This window comes from Mesoplodon bidens, assembly GCF_964165515.1.
Source record: "Mesoplodon bidens genome assembly, chromosome: 7".
Lineage (NCBI taxonomy): Eukaryota > Metazoa > Chordata > Mammalia > Artiodactyla > Ziphiidae > Mesoplodon > Mesoplodon bidens.
Genome location: NC_138164.1, coordinates 42,951,269 through 42,971,528, shown reverse-complemented (window position 1 = coordinate 42,971,528; position 20,260 = coordinate 42,951,269). Strand labels below are relative to the sequence as shown.

Sequence of the window (20,260 nt, the reverse complement as noted above, 5' to 3'; positions counted from 1 at the left end):
GTCTGGGGTCTCTCTCTTTTGAGGGAAATGTGGTCACACCAGGGCCCCTATTGAAAAATAGATCATCTTTGGTTAGATAAATTCTGATTAGCTTTTAAGAAGCAACAGTAATAATTAAGCACATGGGAAAAACCTTCATTGTACACCAAGGCTTTTAAAAGGTAGTTATAAAACTATGTTTTGTGGTGTGAGCTCAATTGTGTTTAAACTTTTTAAAAAGATTGTAAGCATAGAGAAAAGACTGGAAGGATGTGAACCACCGTGTTCTCGGTGCCTGCCTCTGGGGGACGGGAGTCTAAGTGATTTTAATGTCTTCTTTGTGTTTTTCTCTAGTTCTCATTTTCTGCATTATTACAAAAAACATGTTATTTTAAAAATGAATAGAACAAACAACAATTATTACAAAACCTCCCCTTAACTTTAACACTTGCAGTAAATGGACAGTTGTCACTTGCCAACTGACCTTTCTGGTTTGTGTTGGGCCATTTCTGCTGTCTTGCCACTCGGGACAACCAAAAGGATCCTTGCATGGGATCAGAGAACTATCAAGTGGCCAATTCCTGGCCAATTCCCCCCGAGTTCCCTCTTGCCTCTGTGTTGCCTGACGCCCTACCCCAAAACTGGGCATCTATTCTGGGTCTGCTGTCAGGGTCTGGTGACCCTCCACTCACTAGCTGTGTGGCCTTAGGCAAGTCACTTAACCTCTCTGACCCTCAGCATCCTCCTCTTAAAATGAGGATTGCAGTGACTGTCCAGCCAGATGAAGTGGTTAGCACATTGGGGCCCCCAGTGTCAGTGGCACTAGTTATTCCTTGTTATTCCTGTTATTGCTGGCTCTGACTGTCCCCCTTCTGCATTTCAGTCTGCAGACGTCGACAACCATCACGCACTCATTGAATATAATGAGGCCGAAAGCAGCTTTGTTCTCCACGACTTCAATTCCTGCAACGGCACGTTCGTCAATGAGTGCCACATTCAGAACGTGGCTGTGAAGCTCCTACCCGGAGACATCCTGAGGTTTGGGTCCAGAGGGCTGACCTACGAACTGGTCATCGAAAACCCAGCCTCGGTGAGTCCAGGCCCCTGCGGGGGTGGGGTGGGGTGGGGTGCAGAGGTGCCGTGTTGTGCCACCTTCCGTGCAGCCTAGGGCTCGGGTACGGCCACAGGTGGAGTTCGTCTGGAGCGCGTCACTCTTGCTTTCGCGATTCTGCGAAGTTCAGCCCCATCGCGTGGGTGCCCGGGGAGAGCGAGTCCTCGCGCCGTCTTCTGGGCATTTCGTGGAATTACATGCAAGGGTTGCCTAGCGACCAGCCCGGAGCGAGAGCGTTTTCCTGAAAAGTGAAGCTTGGCGAGGGGAGGTGGAAAGCAAGTGTGTGCTTCTGAAGATGCAGAGATGGATGCTTCCTTTTTAGGCAGATCAGTGCTCTGCAACTTCCTAGCTTTGTGACCTCGGCCAGGCTTCTCTGTATGCCTGGGTCTGGGTCTTCTTAGCGGTGCAGGGCGTTGAGAGAGTATCTATGTATAAAAAGTCAAAGTCTCTGGCCAGAGTAGACGCTCAAGGCCTGCCAGCTGTTATCACACCGGATCAGAAATGTTCCCGGGATCAGGACCTAAAGTATGGCCCCAGGTTAAGCGGAACGTAACCCAAAATTCGCCCAGCAAAGCTCAGTGACAAGAAGTATCTGGTTCAGTAGGGAGGCAGGATGGGGGCTGGTTAGCAACACAGTCCTGGGTCAGAACCCCAGCTCTGCCACTGGCCTACTCGGTGCGCTCTTGCACAAACCATTGGACCCCTCGGAACCTCGGTTTCCTCATCTACAAAATGGGGCCAACGACAGCAATGACCTTGCAGGCTTATCTCGAGGGCTAAATGAGATGGTTATCATTGTAAAGCTCCCAGAATAATGCCCATTCGTGGTGAGCACACAATTAATACCTGTCGTGTGTGTCCCAGAGAGACGGCGTGTTAACCTCACTCGCCAGCACCAAGAACCCTGCATGGACTGAGACCTCCGAGGCTTAAAGTCCTTTCTGGGACGAGGCTGGGTATAAATAAATAAAGTTTAGAGAATCTAGACAGAATCCTGGGGTGTGGGTCCACTAGGCAGCCTTAAATACTCACTCAGAGAAGATGAGCACCGTCCCTCAGGCTGCAGGGCCCGTGACACCGTATCCACCACGTTTGGCTTTGAAAACCTGGGACAGTTTTCTCCTGCTGCTTCTCAGCCCCCTTTTCCTCCTTGGACCAACATTAAAGTGTGCTCACTTGTGGGATGCACTGGGATCCACTGGCCGCCCTGAGGAGGGGCTCCTGACATAGAAGGTGTTGACCTGATCAGGGGTTCTCAACATGGGTTCTAAGGATCCCCCTCGTCAGAAGCACGTGGGGAGCAGACCAACAGTGCAGATCTGGGCTTCACCCCAGGCCTGAGGACTCATACTTAGGATTCCCAGATGAAATACAGGACACCCAGTTAAATCTGAATTTCAGATAAGCAACAAATAATTGTTATGTACAGGTGTGGCCCAACTATTGCAAGGAACCACATATGCTAAAAAAATTATTTGGTGTTTATCTGAAATTCAGATTTAACGGACACCCTATAGTTTATTATATATTGATTTATTCATTTCTTTATTTATGCGAAATCTGGCAACCATACACATCCTCCCTGGGAGTAGGGCCTGGGAATATGCATTCTCACAAGCTCCCTGATGATTCTGATGCACCGCCAATAGGAGGGAAACCGAAATTTAGAATCATTTGTATGGAACACTTACAGAATTTTTTAGGGATCAAAGAAAAGGGGATTTCACACTCCCAAGCCTGAAAATCCAAGTTCATGAAGTTTGATTCAATGTGCCCCAACATGTCTGATTCCAAGAATTTTTCAGGAATGTTCAGTCAAATTACAGGTTCCCAGGCCCCCTCCCTGGGAAATTCTGACTTTGTGGCCTGCCCGTGGGGAGAAGAAGAGGGGGAGCAGCAAACAATATCTGCATTTTTTTCTTCTTTTTTCCTACAAAGATATTTATTGAACTATTATTTATAGGGGCATAAAATTTGAAACCTAAATTTCCATCCAAAGGGGGCATTGTTTAATAAATTATATTGTTTAATATATTCTAAGGAGTTTAATATATTATAAGGAGTTCGTTATATATGGAATACTCTTCTGCCTTTTTAAAACACAGCTTTATTAAGATATAATTGACATGCAATAAACAGCACATGTTTAAAGTCTGTAAGTGGATGGGCTTTGACATATGGGTACACCTGTGAAACCATAGCCACAATCAAGACAGTGAACAGCTCCTTCATCCTCCAAAGTTTCCTCCGGATCACAGCATGTGTTTGTTTGCTTGCTTGCTCTTAACAGCTTCACTGAAGTACAATTTACATAACAGAAACTTCACCCATTTGAAGTGTCCAATTCAATCAATTTGAATATATTGATGGAGTTGTGCAGCCATCACCACAACCTGCTCTCAGAACATTTTCCTCCATTTCTATCACCCCAAACCTCGGAGAAACCTTGGAGGTATTTCATTTTGGGGTTTGTTTTTAACTTTTAATTTTCAAAATTATGGTAAAATACACATAAAATTTACCATCTTAACCATGTTTCAGTGTACAGTTCACAGTGGCATTAAATCTATTCACACTGTTGTGCAGCCATCACCCCCATCCATCTTCAGAACTTTGTTCATCTTCCCAAACTGAAACTCTATGCCCATCACATCAAACCCCCTGCTTCCTTCCTCCCCTCCCACCATGCATTCTGTGTCTGTGAATTGGACTATTCTAGGTTCCTCATATAAATGGTATCTTACATTGTTTGTCCTTTTGTGACCATCTTATTTCACTTAGTATGATATCCTCATGGTTCATTCCAGTTGAATATTTCATTGTATGGATTCACCACATTTTGTTTACCTGTTCATCCATCCATGGCCACTTGGGTTGCTTCCATCTTTTGGCCATTTTGAGTAAGTTTGTTATGCACACGGGTGTACAACTATGGAATGGGGACTTTATTTTACAAGGTACTTCTTATATAATTGTGGGAAAAAGTGATGACGACCTCTAACCTTGAGTAGATAAGACGGAAGAAGATGCTTTGTAAGAAGAGAAACCAGGAGAGCAGCAGGAGGAATCACTGACGTGAACAGCACTGTGCTAAGCAATTCACCTGCTCTCCCTTATTTCACGCTCATAGCAACCTATGAGATGGGTTCTCCCATGATCCCCATTTGACAGACAAGGAATCCGAAACTTAGAGAGGTTAAGTAATTTCCCCAGGGCCACACAGCTAGTCAGTGCAAATTAAACACTATCCCCACTTGCGGAAAAAGGAGGGGAGAAAACCATTTAGTCTGATGCTAGCTGGAGCAGTAGCCTTGACTGGTTTTCACACCGAGGAAAGCATACTCTCACGGTCACTCGAATATGCACGGATTTTTTCAATTCTTATTCCTACACGCACTTGCACCTTGCTTCATTCCTCAGTTGACTGCAGGCAGCTGCACAAGTGTTCCCCTGGCCTGTGCCCAGGGCACTTTGCAGGACTCTCCACAGCCCCATCTTCTCAAAAGTGCTCTCTGCCGGGGCGTCCCCAGCTTGAGGAGCTTCCATCCATGATGCTCATATTCATGGAGGGGTCCTTTGCAGCGTCCGTGTGAGGGCAGCCTGTGGACTGACTGACACCTTCCTACAAATTCCACTTCCTGATGACCCCAAGCTGCTGGCTGTTTAAAAGAAGAGAAAGGAAGAGGGGAAAAGGGAGAGGTATTGAAGAGCATCTCTCATCAAATATTTTGAAGCCCAGTTTTTCTAAAAAATTCGTGGCCGTCTTGCTTCCGGCCTATTCTTGTTTCCAATTGATTTTGGGGTCCCTGGTGAGGGCGCTGTGTTTCCTCCTTGGATGGAGTTTCCACGGAGGACTGCCCTGATATCATACAGATTCAGTATGATGAGAACTGTTCTTCTCCCGACAAAGAGTTCCCAAATGAAAGCATTTATTTCAGGTTTTGTGGTGACCCTAACCAATAGAGGAGGGTGTGACGGCATTTTATTGGGGGAGGCGGGTGAGGTGCGGGGCGGTTAGGAATCCAGATGTGTTTGCAGATGTCTCAGTGGTTAGAGCACGTGCCCTGAGGTCAGGCTGACTCCAGCGCCGTCCCAGCCCTGCTCTTGACCGGCTTTTATACTGGACGTGCACAAATCATCTACCTCTCAGGGCCTCGGTCCCCACTCCTGTAACAATAGTTCCTACCACCTTGAGTGACTGTGGTATTAAGTGGGCAAAGTGCGTAAATTGCTTAGTCCAGCGTCTGGCACCTAATAAGCACATGATAACCCTCAGCTTTAGAGTCAAGCAAACCAGCAGGGAGCAGCCAAGATGCCTCCTTTGTAAGTGTCCTTATGGACAGGGAAACCTCCCAAGACCTGCCCCCGCTAGCAGATAAATACATTTGCAGATAAATTACCCATAGAATAACATACAAGATGGAAAAATATAAAGAAAAACTCTTGTTTGACAAAGTGCATTGGCAGCCAGGTTGTGCCCAGGACCATCCTTTTTTTTTTTTTGTGGTCGCGGGCCTCTCACTGTTGTGGCCTCTCCCGTTGCAGAGCACAGGCTCCGGACGTGCAGGCTCAGCGGCCATGGCTCACAGGCCCAGCCGCTCCGTGGCATGTGGGATCTTCCCGGACCGGGGCCCAAACCCGTGTCCCCTGCATCGGCAGGTGGACTCTCAACCACTGCGCCACCAGGGAAGCCCCCAGGACCATACTGTGTAAATTATAGCTCTCTCATCAAAGTATAACCTAGGGCTGCCATATTGCACAGCTCCAGGGTCACCATTCACAACGTAGTCCATGTGGATGGCGCCCACTGAAACTGTGCAGGACATAACCCGCAGGGCCATCTGCAATGCCCTGAAGCAACCGTTGATTAATCCCATAGAGTCTTGGCACCAGGCGTGGGAAATTGAAGTCCCAGAGTCAGGTGTGCTGCCGTGTTGTGGGTTTTGTTCGTTGTTGCCTTTACTCGTGCTTTCTGAGCTCTGGGAAAGGAGGTGTGGAAACAAGCTGTGCTAGTCACAGTGGCGCCGTTCTTACAAGGCAGCTGAGTAAGGAAACCCACGTCACCCGTATGTATCAATCATGTCTTTCTCTGTTCTGAAATACGGCAAAACGGATGGAAATGGCCAGAATGAAAAAGGAAGCCAGGCGCCACAAATGACGTGCCGAGTTGTTCCATGAGGGGGTTGACAGCTCCTTGTCGGCAGCCCCATCCCCATGACAGCCTGTGTCTGGCCTTCCCTGTAGCCTGCTCTGCCCTGTTCCCAGTCCAGCCAGACTCTCCCACGTGGCTCCTGGATACTGTCTTCTGTCCCTGCAATGTCATGACGTCCTGTCTTGCGAGAAGAGCGCCCTCTGTCGGCCAATATTCCTTGCTGCTTTAATGGGGAAGCTCTGCAGAACACAATCGAGAAAGCAAGGGCTTTGGAGTTGGATGGACCCAAGTTGAAATGCCAGCTGCAACTAGCTTTACCTTTCTGAGCTTCAATTTCCAATTTCTGCCAAGGAGCTACTCATTAATCCCAGGTCCCCTTTCCCCCTTCAGTTGTTGTTATAGAGATCCCTGGGACCACCCCTATCATGGCATAAACTGAGGCTCAGAGAGTTTCAGTGACTTCCCCAAGGTTAGGCATCAATCATATAGATCCAGAGGCAGGATTAAAAGCCGGCTCTCCTGAGTCCCTTGGAGCCTTTTCCTAGTAGCACGAAGCATCGTGGGGCCGTGAGAGCCGAGGCAGGTCCTTCACTGCCCAGAGGTTAAGGAAGGTCTTGCAATTCCCAGTCCAACCTGCAATTTCACACGCTGACAGGGGATGATTCATTATGTGGGTAAAAACGAAAGCCACTGATAATAGGAGAAACTGCATTTTCAGTTATCTGGCTTCCTTGCTTGTTTGGCTCCACTAACTTTTTTTTTGGCTACACCAATGCAGGATCTTAGTTCCTCAACCGGGGATCAAACCTGCACCCCCTGCATTGGAAGCGTGGAGTCTTAACCACTGGACGGCCAGGGAAGTCCCTGGCTCCACTAACTTTTTTTCTTTAATTATTTTATTTATTTTATTTATTTATTTTTGGCTGCGTTGGGTCTTCGTTGATGCGTGCGGGCTTTCTCTAGTTGCGGCGAGCGGGGGCTACCCTTCTTTGCAGTGCGCGAGTTTCTCTTTGCGGTGGCTTCTCTTGTTGCGGAGCATGGGCTCTAGGTGCGTGGGCTTCAGTAGTTGTGGCACGCGGGCTCAGTAGTTGTGGCTCGCGGGCTCTAGAGCACAGGCTCAGTAGTTGTGGCCCATGGGCTTAGTTGCTCCGCGGCATGTGGGATCTTCCTGGACCAGGGCTCGAATCCCTGTCCCCTGCATTGGCAGGTGGATTCTTAACCACTGAGCCCCCAGGGAAGTCTACCCACTAACTCTTTACCAGGGATATTGCTGCCGTTCCTGGACAAATTCAGTTGCGCCCTTTCTTCTCCTTTTTTGACGATGGTGATCACACCTGGTGGCTAATGTTTTATGCTCATTTATTATGGACCAGGACGTGTTCCCAGCATTTCACGTGCACTGTCTCACCCACTTCTCACAGACTAAGAAATGGCTGTTGGTATCCCTGTGTCTTACAGACAAGGCACAGAAATGACACACTCGTCAGGGTCCCAGAGACGGAGCAGAGCCGGGAGCCGCACCAGAGTCTGTGTGATGCCGGATCCCAAGGTCTTAACCTGAGGTCGGCACGTTATGGCCCAGGGCCAAGTGCGGTCCATCGCCTGTTTCTGTAAAGTTTCCTGGGAACACAGCCATCCCATTCATTTCAGTATTGCCTGTGTTGTCGGCTACAATGGCAGAGTAAGCTGGGCAGATCCTATGGCCCACAGGGCTGGAAATGCTTACTGTCTGGCTCTACAGAAAACGTTGACCAGCCTCTGCCTGTAACACTATGCAGTCCTGCCTCTTTCATTTGACTTGGTTTCTAAAAGAAGAACTTAAAATAGAGGGGGGAGCTGGGGAGAAAGAACTCACTCAGATTGAGCCTTACTGTGTGCCAGGAAATGTGCTGGTTAATTGCTTAAGTTTACTGAGGAATAAGAAAAAACAGACAAGCTGGAAAACTAAATTTTGAACAGGCTTTTCAATACCTCTTTAAAAAAGAGCTGGAAATATGTGGTTCTAAATATACATACACATATATATGCATTTGCAAATATAGTAATAATATAATTACATTGACATGGATCTGATAAATGTCCTAGACATTAACATATTATATATACAACAGATGCATATTATAAATTTTACCTGTTTCTTCAACTGGAAAGTTTTCTTTTAAAACTGTGGACTGTTGGGAATTCCCTGGTGGTCCAGTGGTTAGGACTCAGTGCTCTCAGTGCTCTCACTGCTGAGGGCCTGGGTTCAATTCCCGGTCAGGTAACTAAGATCCCACAAGTGCACGGCGAGGCCAAAAAACGAAATAAATGAAACTATGGAATGTCTTCCCTGAGTCACTTTTGAAGCAGAAATTTGGGGTTTGTAGTCTGAAGCCTGCTGTAGCTAGAGGACTATTTATCTATCTAAGTTTCTCTAAGCAGCGTTTTACTACTTGTCTTATGATTGATTCCTTGGTCTTAAATCATTCTTCTCTGGAGATGCTGCTTTACTTTTATAAGTTGAAAGGTAAACTTGGTGCATGATGACAGTCTGGTGGGTTTTATTTGAGCATGTCATAACCTTTAAAACAACTTTCACTCTGAGTACATAGTGATGCTTATGCTAAAGTCTCAGTAAGCATACTGTCCAGGAAATTTGATTGTTTGCAAGTGTCATAAAACCAACTAAAACTAGCCTAGGCAAAAAAAAAAAAAAAAAAAAAAGCTCATGGAACTGAAAAGGCCAAAAGCTGCAGCTTAGGCCCAGCTGGATCCAGGCGCCCAAATCATGGTCAGGAATCTGACTCTTTCTTCCCTGTTAGCTTCCCAATCTCAGACAGACTCTTGCCTCACCTGTAGGAAAGTGGCCACCAGCAGCCCCAGCACCCTACAAAGTAGCAGTTCCAGGGATAGAGCCAGCATCTTCATTGACAGTGGCTTGGATCACGTGGCTTCCCCTGAACCAATCACTGAGGCCAGGGGCCAGGAATGCTCTGATTGGCCAGACCTGGGTTATGGTCTCACCCCTGGGGTGGAAGGGTCAGAGTTCTATGGACTCAGGATTGTCAGGGAAAGGGTGTCTTCCCTGCAAAAAAATTAAAGTGCCCATCCAGAAGATGGAAGAAATGGATGCGGGGGAGGCAAAAACAAAGAAGATGTCCATGACATTAGGAAGCATTCCTATTGCCTAAGTGGAGCCTTCCTAACGGGATTTGCCACTAGGGATCTGGGGGGAGGAAAATGATGAATAATCCACTTTTCCATTGGAAAAGTCCCAGGCCAGTCTCCAAGGAAGCAGAGTTGCTCATTTCTCTCCTGTGGTGAACTGGTGTGATGAGAAGCTCAGAGTCTGGGCCTTAGTTGTCCATCCCCAAGAAGGGTGGTGTTTCCACGTTCCTGGGACCTCTGAATTGGGCCCGTTGTTGAGGAGGATGTGGCTTTACTGTACCGGGGGTTGAGAAGCCGGCAACTGAGTGAATGACCAGAGAGTATGGTGCCCTTCAGAACAAAGCCTCTTTCTGGTCAAGCTTTGTCACCTCCTACCTAACCTTGTAGGATTTCCTCTACCCTGTGCTCTTACAGGTCCCGTGGGGACTTACTTATGTGATGAGAACTCCTGAGGCTGGGTGTTTCATATCAAAGGCGATTTCCCGAGACCAGTGAAGTGGAGGGCACGGGGCAGCAGACAGCCTCAGGCTCGGCCTCTGCAGCAGAAACTCACACAAAAGGACCCCTGAGGCTGTGTTGTCACCAGATGTCTACAGGCGATGCAGATGACATCGGGGGAGGTGGAGACGGGAGCGCGGGCTGAACCCTTAGCATCCTGCTGAGACAGAACCCAGACTCGGTCAGGAACCCGGCCGCGTCCTGCTTCCTCTGGCAGACCACACCCTTTGTTACCAAATCAGAACCACGTTGTTCCTTCTCTGAACTTAGTTGATGATCATTCATTCATTCATTCATTCCGTCTCTCTATCTGGCAAGACCGAATTGAAGCAGGCCAAGTCTAGGGGTAGCAAAAGCTATTTGCAAAAATCCGGCTGTTTTCTCATTAGATTCTATTTCCCATTTTATGGACTGACCAGGAAGCTGATTAGAACTTGAAAGGAAAGGAAAAACCGTAAGGTTGAAGATTTACAAGAAAATGGGAAAATTAGATGGGCCAGATCTCCTTTAACACAGCTGGGAAAACCCCAAACGAATGGCTTTTCTGAACAGCTCAAAGGGACTTAATTCTTTTAAGTTCCAAAACCTAAAAATAATGTATAACTTGGCGGTTCTGTGTTCTAAATGTATAACCCTGATTTCTCACACTGAAGCCCCGTACATGATTTACCCTTTTCTTGGGGACATAGAATTATTACCCGTCTCTGAGTTACGGTGACACCCCGGTAGCTGTTGAGATAAAGGCCATTTGTCCTGGCACCAAGTAGCACCCTCTCCTGGCTTCTGAGATCTACTGGCCATGTTTTCTAGTCTCCATTCTGTCTTTCCAGGTCCATGGCTCCTCCATGCTGCGGTCAGTGTCCCTGCTCGCCACCATCACCCCTACCCCCCAGGCCCTTCCAGACCATGGGAATTAAGCTCCACATCTATGTATGTTAAATTCTTCTGTAAGGAAGCCGGTCTCTTCTCCCTCCTTTATGGATTTACTCACTAATGTATCTATGTCAGTATGGATCCATGTATACTGATTTTACACTTTGAATTATAATCCAATACTCATTAACTATTTCTTCGCTCAAATTCTTCCAGCCTTGGCCACTGGGAGCTCTTTCAGATTGCTTGCTGTGTCCTTGAGCATCTCCCCACCTTTTCGTTTTGGGCACTTGCTTACTCTCTGCTGTTACAAGATGCACCAGGCTTAGCATGTGTTTTCCCCATCCCAGCCCCAGAATCAAAGTGCTTTTTATTTACACTCCATTTGCCAACTGTTCAGCTCAGTCAGCGAACATCTACCATGAGTAGCAGGCACTCTGCTGGGTGCCAGCACAGCCAGCAATTGGCTGGTAAATATTTAATGACCAGCTCTCTGGGAAAAGTAAAGTACATGGATGCATAGCATAAGGTTTACTGATATAAAGAATGTGTAGCACAGTCTATCCATGTAACAAAATATACAGTACTCTTTCTTGTAAATTCTATATAGCCAGCTGAGTCTCACAGAATGCTTTCATTGACTTTAGGTGAACTCTTGTATCCATAGCCAATTTCTCATTGCAGTTGACGAATGAGAGAGTTCCCAACCTGAGCACTGGTGGGTATTTTTGGATATTTTGGATTTATGAATAATACAAGTGAAAAAAGAAAGACGTTAGAACTTCACATGTTCATCAGTGACATGAGTGACTTTGTTGCTGCATCAGATAATAATTTTTAAATACTCGAAGAACGTTTCCCCAATTTTTTGCTCTATTCATAACATAACGGCTAAGACACAACATGCTTTTGTATAATCTGCATTGTTAACATTTTCTCCGTTACTGTCTTAAGTCTAGGCAATCAACAAAACAAACAAACAAACAAAATCAAGCTCTACATGAACCACCATTATTAAACCTATTTATAAAACTTTTTAAAAACCAAGCCCTCATTTATAACATTTCCTGATTTCTATGGTGTAATATGCACTCCACGGTCAATTTCAAGCTCCCAATGACGCATCCCTGAATACAGAGAAGGAAAGAGAGGTGTGGTAACACATTACTATGTAACATTTCCAACAGAAACATATAGTAGAGTGAAATAACCTCAAGAGCATAGGTAATAATAAAATAGAGTAAAATAATTAGGAAGGGGTGACTTTTAAGTTTGTATACCAATTGTTTCTGATATAATTTAATTGTAAATTTATGTAAGTTAATTCTTATTAATGGCTGTGTTTCTCAACCAGTTGGCAAAATTCCTGGACATTTAACAATCAGTTCTCGTGGGCGGGTACCAGCAGGCCCCAGCACTCCTCTGGTACAGCAGTGAACATACCACAGGTCTTCCCGGATGGAGGCTGGGGTCCTCTGAGCTGCTTCCAGGGCGTGGCATGTACCAGAAAGAATAACACTTCCATAAGACAGTTGTCAGTGTTCCTAGAAAATCCCATTTCTAAGTAGCCCATGCAATGTCTTGTGTTTTTTCACACCATCTAATGTTCATTTCCTTTTTTTAACTTGGAAAATATCCTATCATTCACTAACCAGTCGTCTAAGATCCGTTTGTGAGTATGGAAAGCAAGTAATAAATCATGACTTCGAGTAACCTAGAAGTCCTAAGAGCACAGGTATTGGAGTCAAATTGTGTCACCACTTCCTGGCCGTGAGACATTGGGCAAGTCATTTAACCTCTCTGAGCTTCAGTTTCTTAATCCACACAATGAGGGGTAAAATGCCTCCTGCAAGATTATTCTGGAGATCAGATGAGACCACATGCATTAAGTGCCCAGCACAGTCTGTGGCACATCTGTGGCTTCTCCACACAGTGGCTCATAGTCATTGTATTGTCCACAATTACTTACAAATGGCAGAGCACATAACAAGCTCTCCAAGGGCAAGGTCTAAGTTTCCACCTTCTCTGCAGGCTCCAGGGCTTCCTGGCAGAATTCATGTGTACTGTAGGCACTCGATGTGCAAACTACTTCGAATTTTTTTTAGGGTGTCCCATTCAACTTACACTCTTTTCAGGGTTAGAAGCAGATATTGGGGAAATAACACAAAGAACAAATAGATAATCTGAAAAAAAATGGATAGTGATTTCTTGAGTAAATCATTGACCTGTGTTTATTAAAGCTAATATAAATTCAGCCGTGGATGTGGTCATGGTTAATCCAGGTGGTTGACAACCTGCTTTTTTTTTTTTTTCGGTACACGGGCCTCTCACTGTTGTGGCCTCTCCCGTTGCGGAGCACAGGCTCCAGACACGCAGGTTCAGCGGCCATGTCTCACGGGCCTAGCCGCTCTGTGGCATGTGGGATCTTCCCGGACCAGGGCACGAACCCGTGTTCCCTACATCGGCAGGCGGACTCTCAACCACTGCACCACCAGGGAAGCCCCAACCTGCTATTTTAAAGGTAGTATGGAAAAGAAATCAGGAGTATCACATATGCTACCTCAAAAACAAAACAAAAAACCCAACCATGGCAACATACCATATGGTCAGAGAACAGACACAAAGAAAGAGAAAAGGCATTAGCATGTATTTTTTTTTTTTTTTTTTTTTTTTTTTTGCGGTACACAGGCCTCTCACTGTTGTGCCCTCTCCCATTGTGGAGCACAGGCTCCGGACGCACAGGCTCAGCGGCCATGGCTCACGGGCCCAGCCGCTCCGCAGCATGTGGGATCTTCCCGGACCGGGGCACGAACCCGCGTCCCCTGCATCGGCAGGCGGACTCTCAACCACTGCGCCACCAGGGAAGCCCATTAGCATGTATTTTTAAACTAAAGTTTCTAAAAACAGACTTGAAGACTTCCCTGGTGACACAGTGGATAAGAATCCACCTGCCAGTGCAGGGGACACAGGTTCGAGCCCTGGTCTGGGAAGATCCCATATGTCGTGGAGGAACTAAGCCCATGCGCCACAACTACTGAGCCTGCGCTCTAGAGCCCACGTGCCACAACTGCTGAGCCCATGTGCCCCAGCTACTGCAGCCCATGCGCCTAGAGCCCACACTCCGAAACAAGAGAAGCCACCACAAGGAGAAGCCTGCGCACCACAACAAGAGTAGCCCCCCGCTCGCCACAACTAAAGAAAGCCTGCACGTAGCAACGAAAACCCAACACAGACAAAAATAAATAGAATTAAATCTAAAATAAATAAATAATAAAAACAAACTTGTTGATAACTGACCTTGACCCCATGCTTCCTGTACAGCCAAGAGCTAGCTTTTAATGTGAGTCTTCTTCTTATGTTTGCTTTTCTCCCTGCCTGTATCGTTGTAGTTGCCAGCAGCAATTTCTGAGAAAACCTTGACCTTCCCTTTGATAAAGCAAGCCGGGAAACTAGAGAAAACCAACTTTAACCATCCAACTAAAGCTACCCTCAACCAACATGCTTCAGAGAAAAAAAAAAAAAAAAAACCTTTATTTTTAAATTTTTAAACCCGAAGAGCTTGGAGTCTCTGCTGCGTTTATACATCTTTGGCTCCTTCCCACTAGGGGCCCTATCGTTCGGGCTCTGTGTGCTGCAAGCGACAGAAACCAGCTCTAGCCAGCCTCAGGGATGGAGCACTTCAGGGTAGCACCCCAGCCAGTGCTCAAAACCAGCTTCCTTATTTTCCCCACCATGTTCACAGCAGCATAGTTATAATAGCCATGAGGTAGAAACCACCCAAGTGCCCATGACGCTTAATGGATAAAAAAAAATACACTCTAAACTGTATGGTGGAATATTATTTAGCCTTAAAAATGAAGGAAGGGCTTCCCTGGTGGCGCAGTGGTTGAGAGCCCGCCTGCCGATGCAGGGGACAGGGGTTCATGCCCCAGTCCGGGAGGATCCCGCATGCCGCGGAGCGGCCAGGCCCGTGAGCCATGGCCGCTGAGCCTGCGCGTCCGGAGCCTGTGCTCCACAACGAGAGAGGCCACAGCAGTGAGAGGCCCGCCTACCACACACACACACAAATAATAAAATAAAAGAAGGAAATTCTGACATGTTACAACATGGATGAACCTTGAAGGCCTTATGCTAAGTGAACTACGCCAGTCACAAAAAGACAGGTACCATGTGATTTCACTTATTTGAGGTACTTGGTACTTAGAGTAGTCCAATTCATAGAGACAGAATGTTGGTCACCACGGGCTGGGTGGCGGAGGGAATGGGGAGTTGTTGTCTAATGGTTAATAGAGTTTACATTTTGCAAGACGAAAAAGTTCTGGAGATCCATCTCACAGAAATGTGACTATACTAACACCACTGAATAAACAGCTTCCCTCTCTCCATGTCTGGGCTCCACTCCCTCATGCTGGCTGCATTCTGAAGTCCCACCAGGTCACTCCAGATCCTGGTGTCCAGCCAAGTCTTCTTGGGTCTCCTTGGCTCTGATTGCATCACTTGCCCCACCACTGAACCAATCAGTATGTCCAGGGAGTGTGATTGGTTGATTGCTTAGCCCCACCCACAGCAATGGGCCGACAGATTGGGAGGGAGATTCCTGGAATTTCCAGAAGAGCCAGGTGGGTTGCGGCCTGTCCACTACGGCAGTGAACCACTTGAGGCATGAGATATGAGCACTCCCTTTAGCACCCTGGCAGTTAGTGGGCAGTGAGGCACATCTACCTGAGCATCCCAGCACAAAAGGGAATTCCTCCACACTACCCGTGGTCTCTCGATTTGTTTTCTATCAGGCGGGGGTAAAACATATTCAAATTTCCCCCTTCCCACCTTCAGCCCTTTCATTCGATAAATCTTTATTAAATCGATGAGGAAAGGTTGTAGGAATGATTGAGGCAAGACAGCCCCAGAGGAGAGGACGGGAAGGGATCGGATGGATGGAGAAGTGAGTGCAAGGCAGGAGCAGGACACCTCAGCTTCTGAAAGGAGAGAAAGGAAGAAAGCTTAGGTGGAGACCGAGGTGCCCACAGTGGAGAGAAATTCGAATCTTCACATAAGGTAACAGAGTTCTGGAACACTGCCAAGTCCGTTCCTGAAACAGGTTTCAACGGGGCCAGTGTCATCATAAATGCTGGGCCAGGTGTCGCCAGGCAATTGGAGTTTGATTTTCCCGAACAGTGTTCTCCCTGACTCCAAAAAGGTCTTCAGGGGAATTCACCAGATTCTTGACTTGGCTGGGAAAGACTGTAGCTAAAAGACTGGTTTGGGAACCTGAGTGAGTGGAGAACCTTCCTCTTGAATACAATCCAGCTGGAGCTATAGGAAGTTCTGTCTGCCAGTGCTCCTATTTCGGAAGCATTCTGTCCTGTTTCTCATTCTGTGTCTGCAGTCTGCAGAAAGAGAAACGTGACCGCCACAGGCGGCAAACCTTTGAACTTAGCTTCTTCCTTGAAAAGTGTGTTTTTTTCTGCCAAGCGACTGGGGGTGGGGTTGGGGCAGAGAAGGGAGAGAGAGACAGAGAGGGAAAGAGCTTTCCAGAACCCCAGTCCCACCACCCTCTCCACCACCACCTGAGCTTGGTGAAGTCCTTAACCTCTCCAAGCCTCATTTGTAAGCTAGGAATAAGGAGAGCTCCTCCCCTTCAGGGCTATCGCGAGAAATCGGTGAGTAATTACAATAAATGGTAGCATTCACGATGTCACGGTTTAACCACTAGGCACAGGGAGGGACGGCCACAACAGCATTAACCAAGAAAAAGCCAGGTGTCAGCACCTCTCAGCATTTGCTTCTCCTGGTGTAGATGGATTTTGATGTGCTCTCTAATGAAAGTAGATAGAGACATCTTCCGCCGGGTCAGATGAAAAAAGGTTCCCTCGATAGATATTTATGGAGCGTCTGCCAAGAATCAGATGTGGCAGATGTTGAGGATCACAGGCTAATGAGCCAGCTGGGTTTCGAGCCAGTTGGGGTGCCTGCCACCCCAGAGCTCTCGGCTTCGGGGAAGAGGTGGAATGGGAGTGCCAGGGAGACACACAGTGTGGATGTGTGTGTCCTGGAGAGCTGGGCTTGAATCTCGGAGATGTGTTCATTCATTCTTTCAACCAATATTTAAGGACCTACTGTGTATGTGCCAAGGGTTTATTCTAGGAGCTGAGGATACGGTGCTGAGCAAGGTAGACAAAAAGCTGTCAGCCTCTCAGAGCTCAGAGGTGGCGTTGTACCAGCTCAGACGCTCACTGCCAAATCTGTGGTCCTGGGAAAGTCACTAGGTCTTGCTCAGCCTCGGGCTCATCACAGAGCATCAGGGGTATTAAATGAGGTAATGCATGTGAATCTCTTGACTGGGTGCCTGGCACGAAGGCTGCACCCAATAAATGGTGGTGCGATAGTGTGCAAGGTGACCCATGGTGGGGACCGCCATCCCAAATTTGGGGAGAGTGTGGGAGGGATTCTTGGGAGAAGTGACTTATACGCCGAAATCTAGGGCAGCAATTATGTCGCCGGGACAGAAAGGTGAAGACCACCCCAGCTGCTCGTAACCTCCCCTGACCCTCTTGTCTGCCCCTGCAGGTCTCCTTCCCATGGGTGAGGGGCCCAGCACCTTGGCCAAGGCCACAGCCACCTTGGGCCACCCAGGAACTGAACCAGTCACCCTCACCACCACAGACCCCCTTCTACCCGGGCATCTGGACAGCGCCAGTGCAGAGGAGCTGGTCGCAGGGGTCCCCCGAGCCCCCCATGGTCCCACCAGCCTCCCACAGGCGGCCCGTGAGTGCCAGCGAGAAGATGTTCTCCTTCAAGGTGGACAGAGCCGCCCACAGCGTTCCCATCATCAGGCAAGGTACACATGGGCGCTTCCTTGGCGGCTTTGGGGAGGGGCTTTTGCTAGGAGGACGGGTCTCAGTTTCTGCTTTCCCCTTTTTTTAAAAATTTTTATTGAGGTGCAGTTGATTTACAGTGTTGTGTTAGTTTCAGGTATGCAGCACACTGAATCTGTTCAACATATACATGTATCCACTCTTTTTTAGATTCTTTTCCCATATAGACCATTACAGAGTATTGAGGAGAGTTCCCTGTGCTATCCAGTAGGTCCTTCTTAGTTATCTCTTTTATGTATAGTATTGTGTATGTCAATCCCTCTCTTCCAATTTATCCCTCCCCCCTCTTATTCCCGGTAAGCATAAGTTTATTTTCTACATCTGTAACTCTATCTCTGTTTTGTAGATAAGTTCATTTTACCTTTTTTTAGATTCCACATATAAGCAATATGGTATGATATTTGTCTTCCTCTGGCTTTTGCTTATGTTCTCTGGTTCTGAAGTAGAACATAATCAAATGTGAAAAAATTGGGATAAGCAGAAAGTTAGAAAACAGTAAAAGATAAGCTGTCACCCTTATCACCAGAATTCTCCCTGTTGACTTTTTGGTACAAACTCCTCCAAGACTGTGCTCTGCCCATCTGCACACGTCAGTACCTCTGTGGTGAGTGTGTGTGTGTGTGTGTGTGTGTGTGTGTGTGTGTGTTTGTACATATATATGAATATATATGAATTTGTATCAGAATCTAAATTTATATACTTCAACTCAGATGTACAGACATATTGGTAACTGAAATCCCTCTTGCCTTAGGAGGTTTTTAAATATTTTATTACCATTTTACAGGTAAGAGGAGACTGAGGCTTATGGAGAAAATTATTTCTCTGGAGGTTATGTATTCAATCTAATCTAAAATAACGCTTTTCGGTCAAATTTAAGGCTGGTTATCTCAGTGACTGTCACTCACAGCCTGGTCACTTTGGGGACACACAGCCATCAGGGTTTCCTTCTCCCCCCCTCCCCCCCAGAAGGCCTCATGGCACTTGGGGAGGAGACTTCCTGTCTGTCACCATCCTCTTGGCCTTGCCAGGCTTACTGGCAGAGTAGCTGGGTCGACTTAGTCCCTGGCATGATTCCCAGGTTTCTTCTGTGGCCACTGGTGTGAAGGTCCCATTTTCTGTTTTCTGTGTCCCAGCCCCAGACCCCTCTGAGTCCCCAGGTCTCTCGATGCCTCCACACCCTTCCCTGGTCTCACTCAGGACCACTCACCTAGTCACTTCCCTCAGCCATTCAAATAATAGTTATTATTCTGAAATAAACAGACTAAGGAGCAAATGAAAGGTATCTCTGCAGTTTACATCATCATCATCATCATCTAAGGAACGCTCATGTACCAACCACCCAAGTTAAGAAATTACTCAGCCATTTACCCCCAGCATTTTTTTTAATTTAATTTAATTTATTTCTTTATTTATGGCTGTGTTGGGTCTTCACTTCTGTGCGAGGGCTTTCTCCAGCTGTGGCGAGCAGGGGCCACTCTTCATCGCGGTGCGCAGGCCGCTAACCATCGCGGCCTCTCTTGTTGCGGAGCACAAGTTCCAGCCGCGCAGGCTCAGTAGTTGTGGCTCACGGGTCCAGCTGCTCCGTGGCATGTGGGATCTTCCCAGACCAGGGTTCGAACCTGTGTCCCCTGCATTGGCAGGCAGACTCTCAAACACTGCGCCACCAGGGAAGCCCCCCACCAGCATTTTAATGTGAAAACTTTCAAACATACAGCAAAGCAAAAAGAATTTTATAGAGACAGCTCTCCTCCTAATTCTACCGCTAACACTTTGCTGTACTCTTTATTACATTTCTGTCTACCCATCCTTCTTGTCCTGCATTAATCCATCTTATTTTTTGGATGCATTTCAAAATAAATAGCACACATCTGTAGTCCTCCCCCTAAATGTTTTAGCACATATACCATTAACTAGAACTCAACATTTTTTGTCTCCTTCATGTAAAATGAACACAGAATGTGTATTAGTTATCATGAATGCATAACGAATTCTCCCCAAACGTAGTAGCCTAAAGCAAAATCAAACATGTGTTATCATCTATACGGTTTCTGTGGGGTCAGGAATTTGGCAGCAGCTTAGCAGGACGGCTGTGGCTCAGGGTCCCTCGTAAGGCTGCAGTCATCTGAAGGCTTGACCTGGGCCAGAGGATCCACTTCGAACACGGCTGCTCACATGGGTGTCAGCAGGAGGCCCCGGTTCCTCACCACATGGGCCTCCCCAGAGAGTGGCTCGAGCGTTCTCAGGACACGGCAGCTGCTCCTCCTGAGCAAGTGATCCTGGAGGACAAGACGGAAATGGCAACATCTCTTGTGACTAAGCCTCAGAAGTCATGCTCTGTCATTGTTGCAGTATCCTGATGGTTACCCAGGGCGTCACCCTCCAGTGTGGGAGAAGACTACACACGGGCCTGAAGACCAGGAGGCGGGGATTATCAGCAGTCATCTTGGAGGCTGGCTACCACAGCCTGCCCTCGGGTCCTCAATGATTCACACTCCTCCTCCTCTCTCCCGAGGCCCCCCAAAATCTCACCCCAGTAACAGCATCGGCTCAAATTCCAGAATCTTGTCTAAATCAAGTCCAGGTACAGATGGGGCTCATGGGTGTAGTACGTTACGTTCAGCTCAT

At 47.2% G+C, this 20,260-nt stretch overlaps 1 protein-coding gene and 1 pseudogene across 2 annotated transcripts in view; one reads left to right on the top strand and one right to left on the bottom strand.

Moving 5' to 3' along the window:
• LOC308620770 (centrosomal protein of 78 kDa-like) overlaps positions 1 to 20,260 on the bottom strand; it is a 1,829,729-nt pseudogene that overhangs the window by 150,077 nt on the left and 1,659,392 nt on the right. The gene's annotated exons all lie outside the window — the stretch shown is intronic.
• LOC308621087 (forkhead-associated domain-containing protein 1-like) overlaps positions 1 to 20,260 on the top strand; it is a gene marked incomplete at its 5' end in the record, with an annotated part of 101,097 nt that overhangs the window by 18,471 nt on the left and 62,366 nt on the right. The window contains 2 exons of the mRNA XM_081241259.1: positions 863 to 1,069; positions 17,328 to 17,598. Of these exons, the coding sequence (XP_081097385.1) occupies positions 863 to 1,069; positions 17,328 to 17,598 (478 nt within the window). The remainder of the gene's footprint in view (positions 1 to 862; positions 1,070 to 17,327; positions 17,599 to 20,260) is intronic.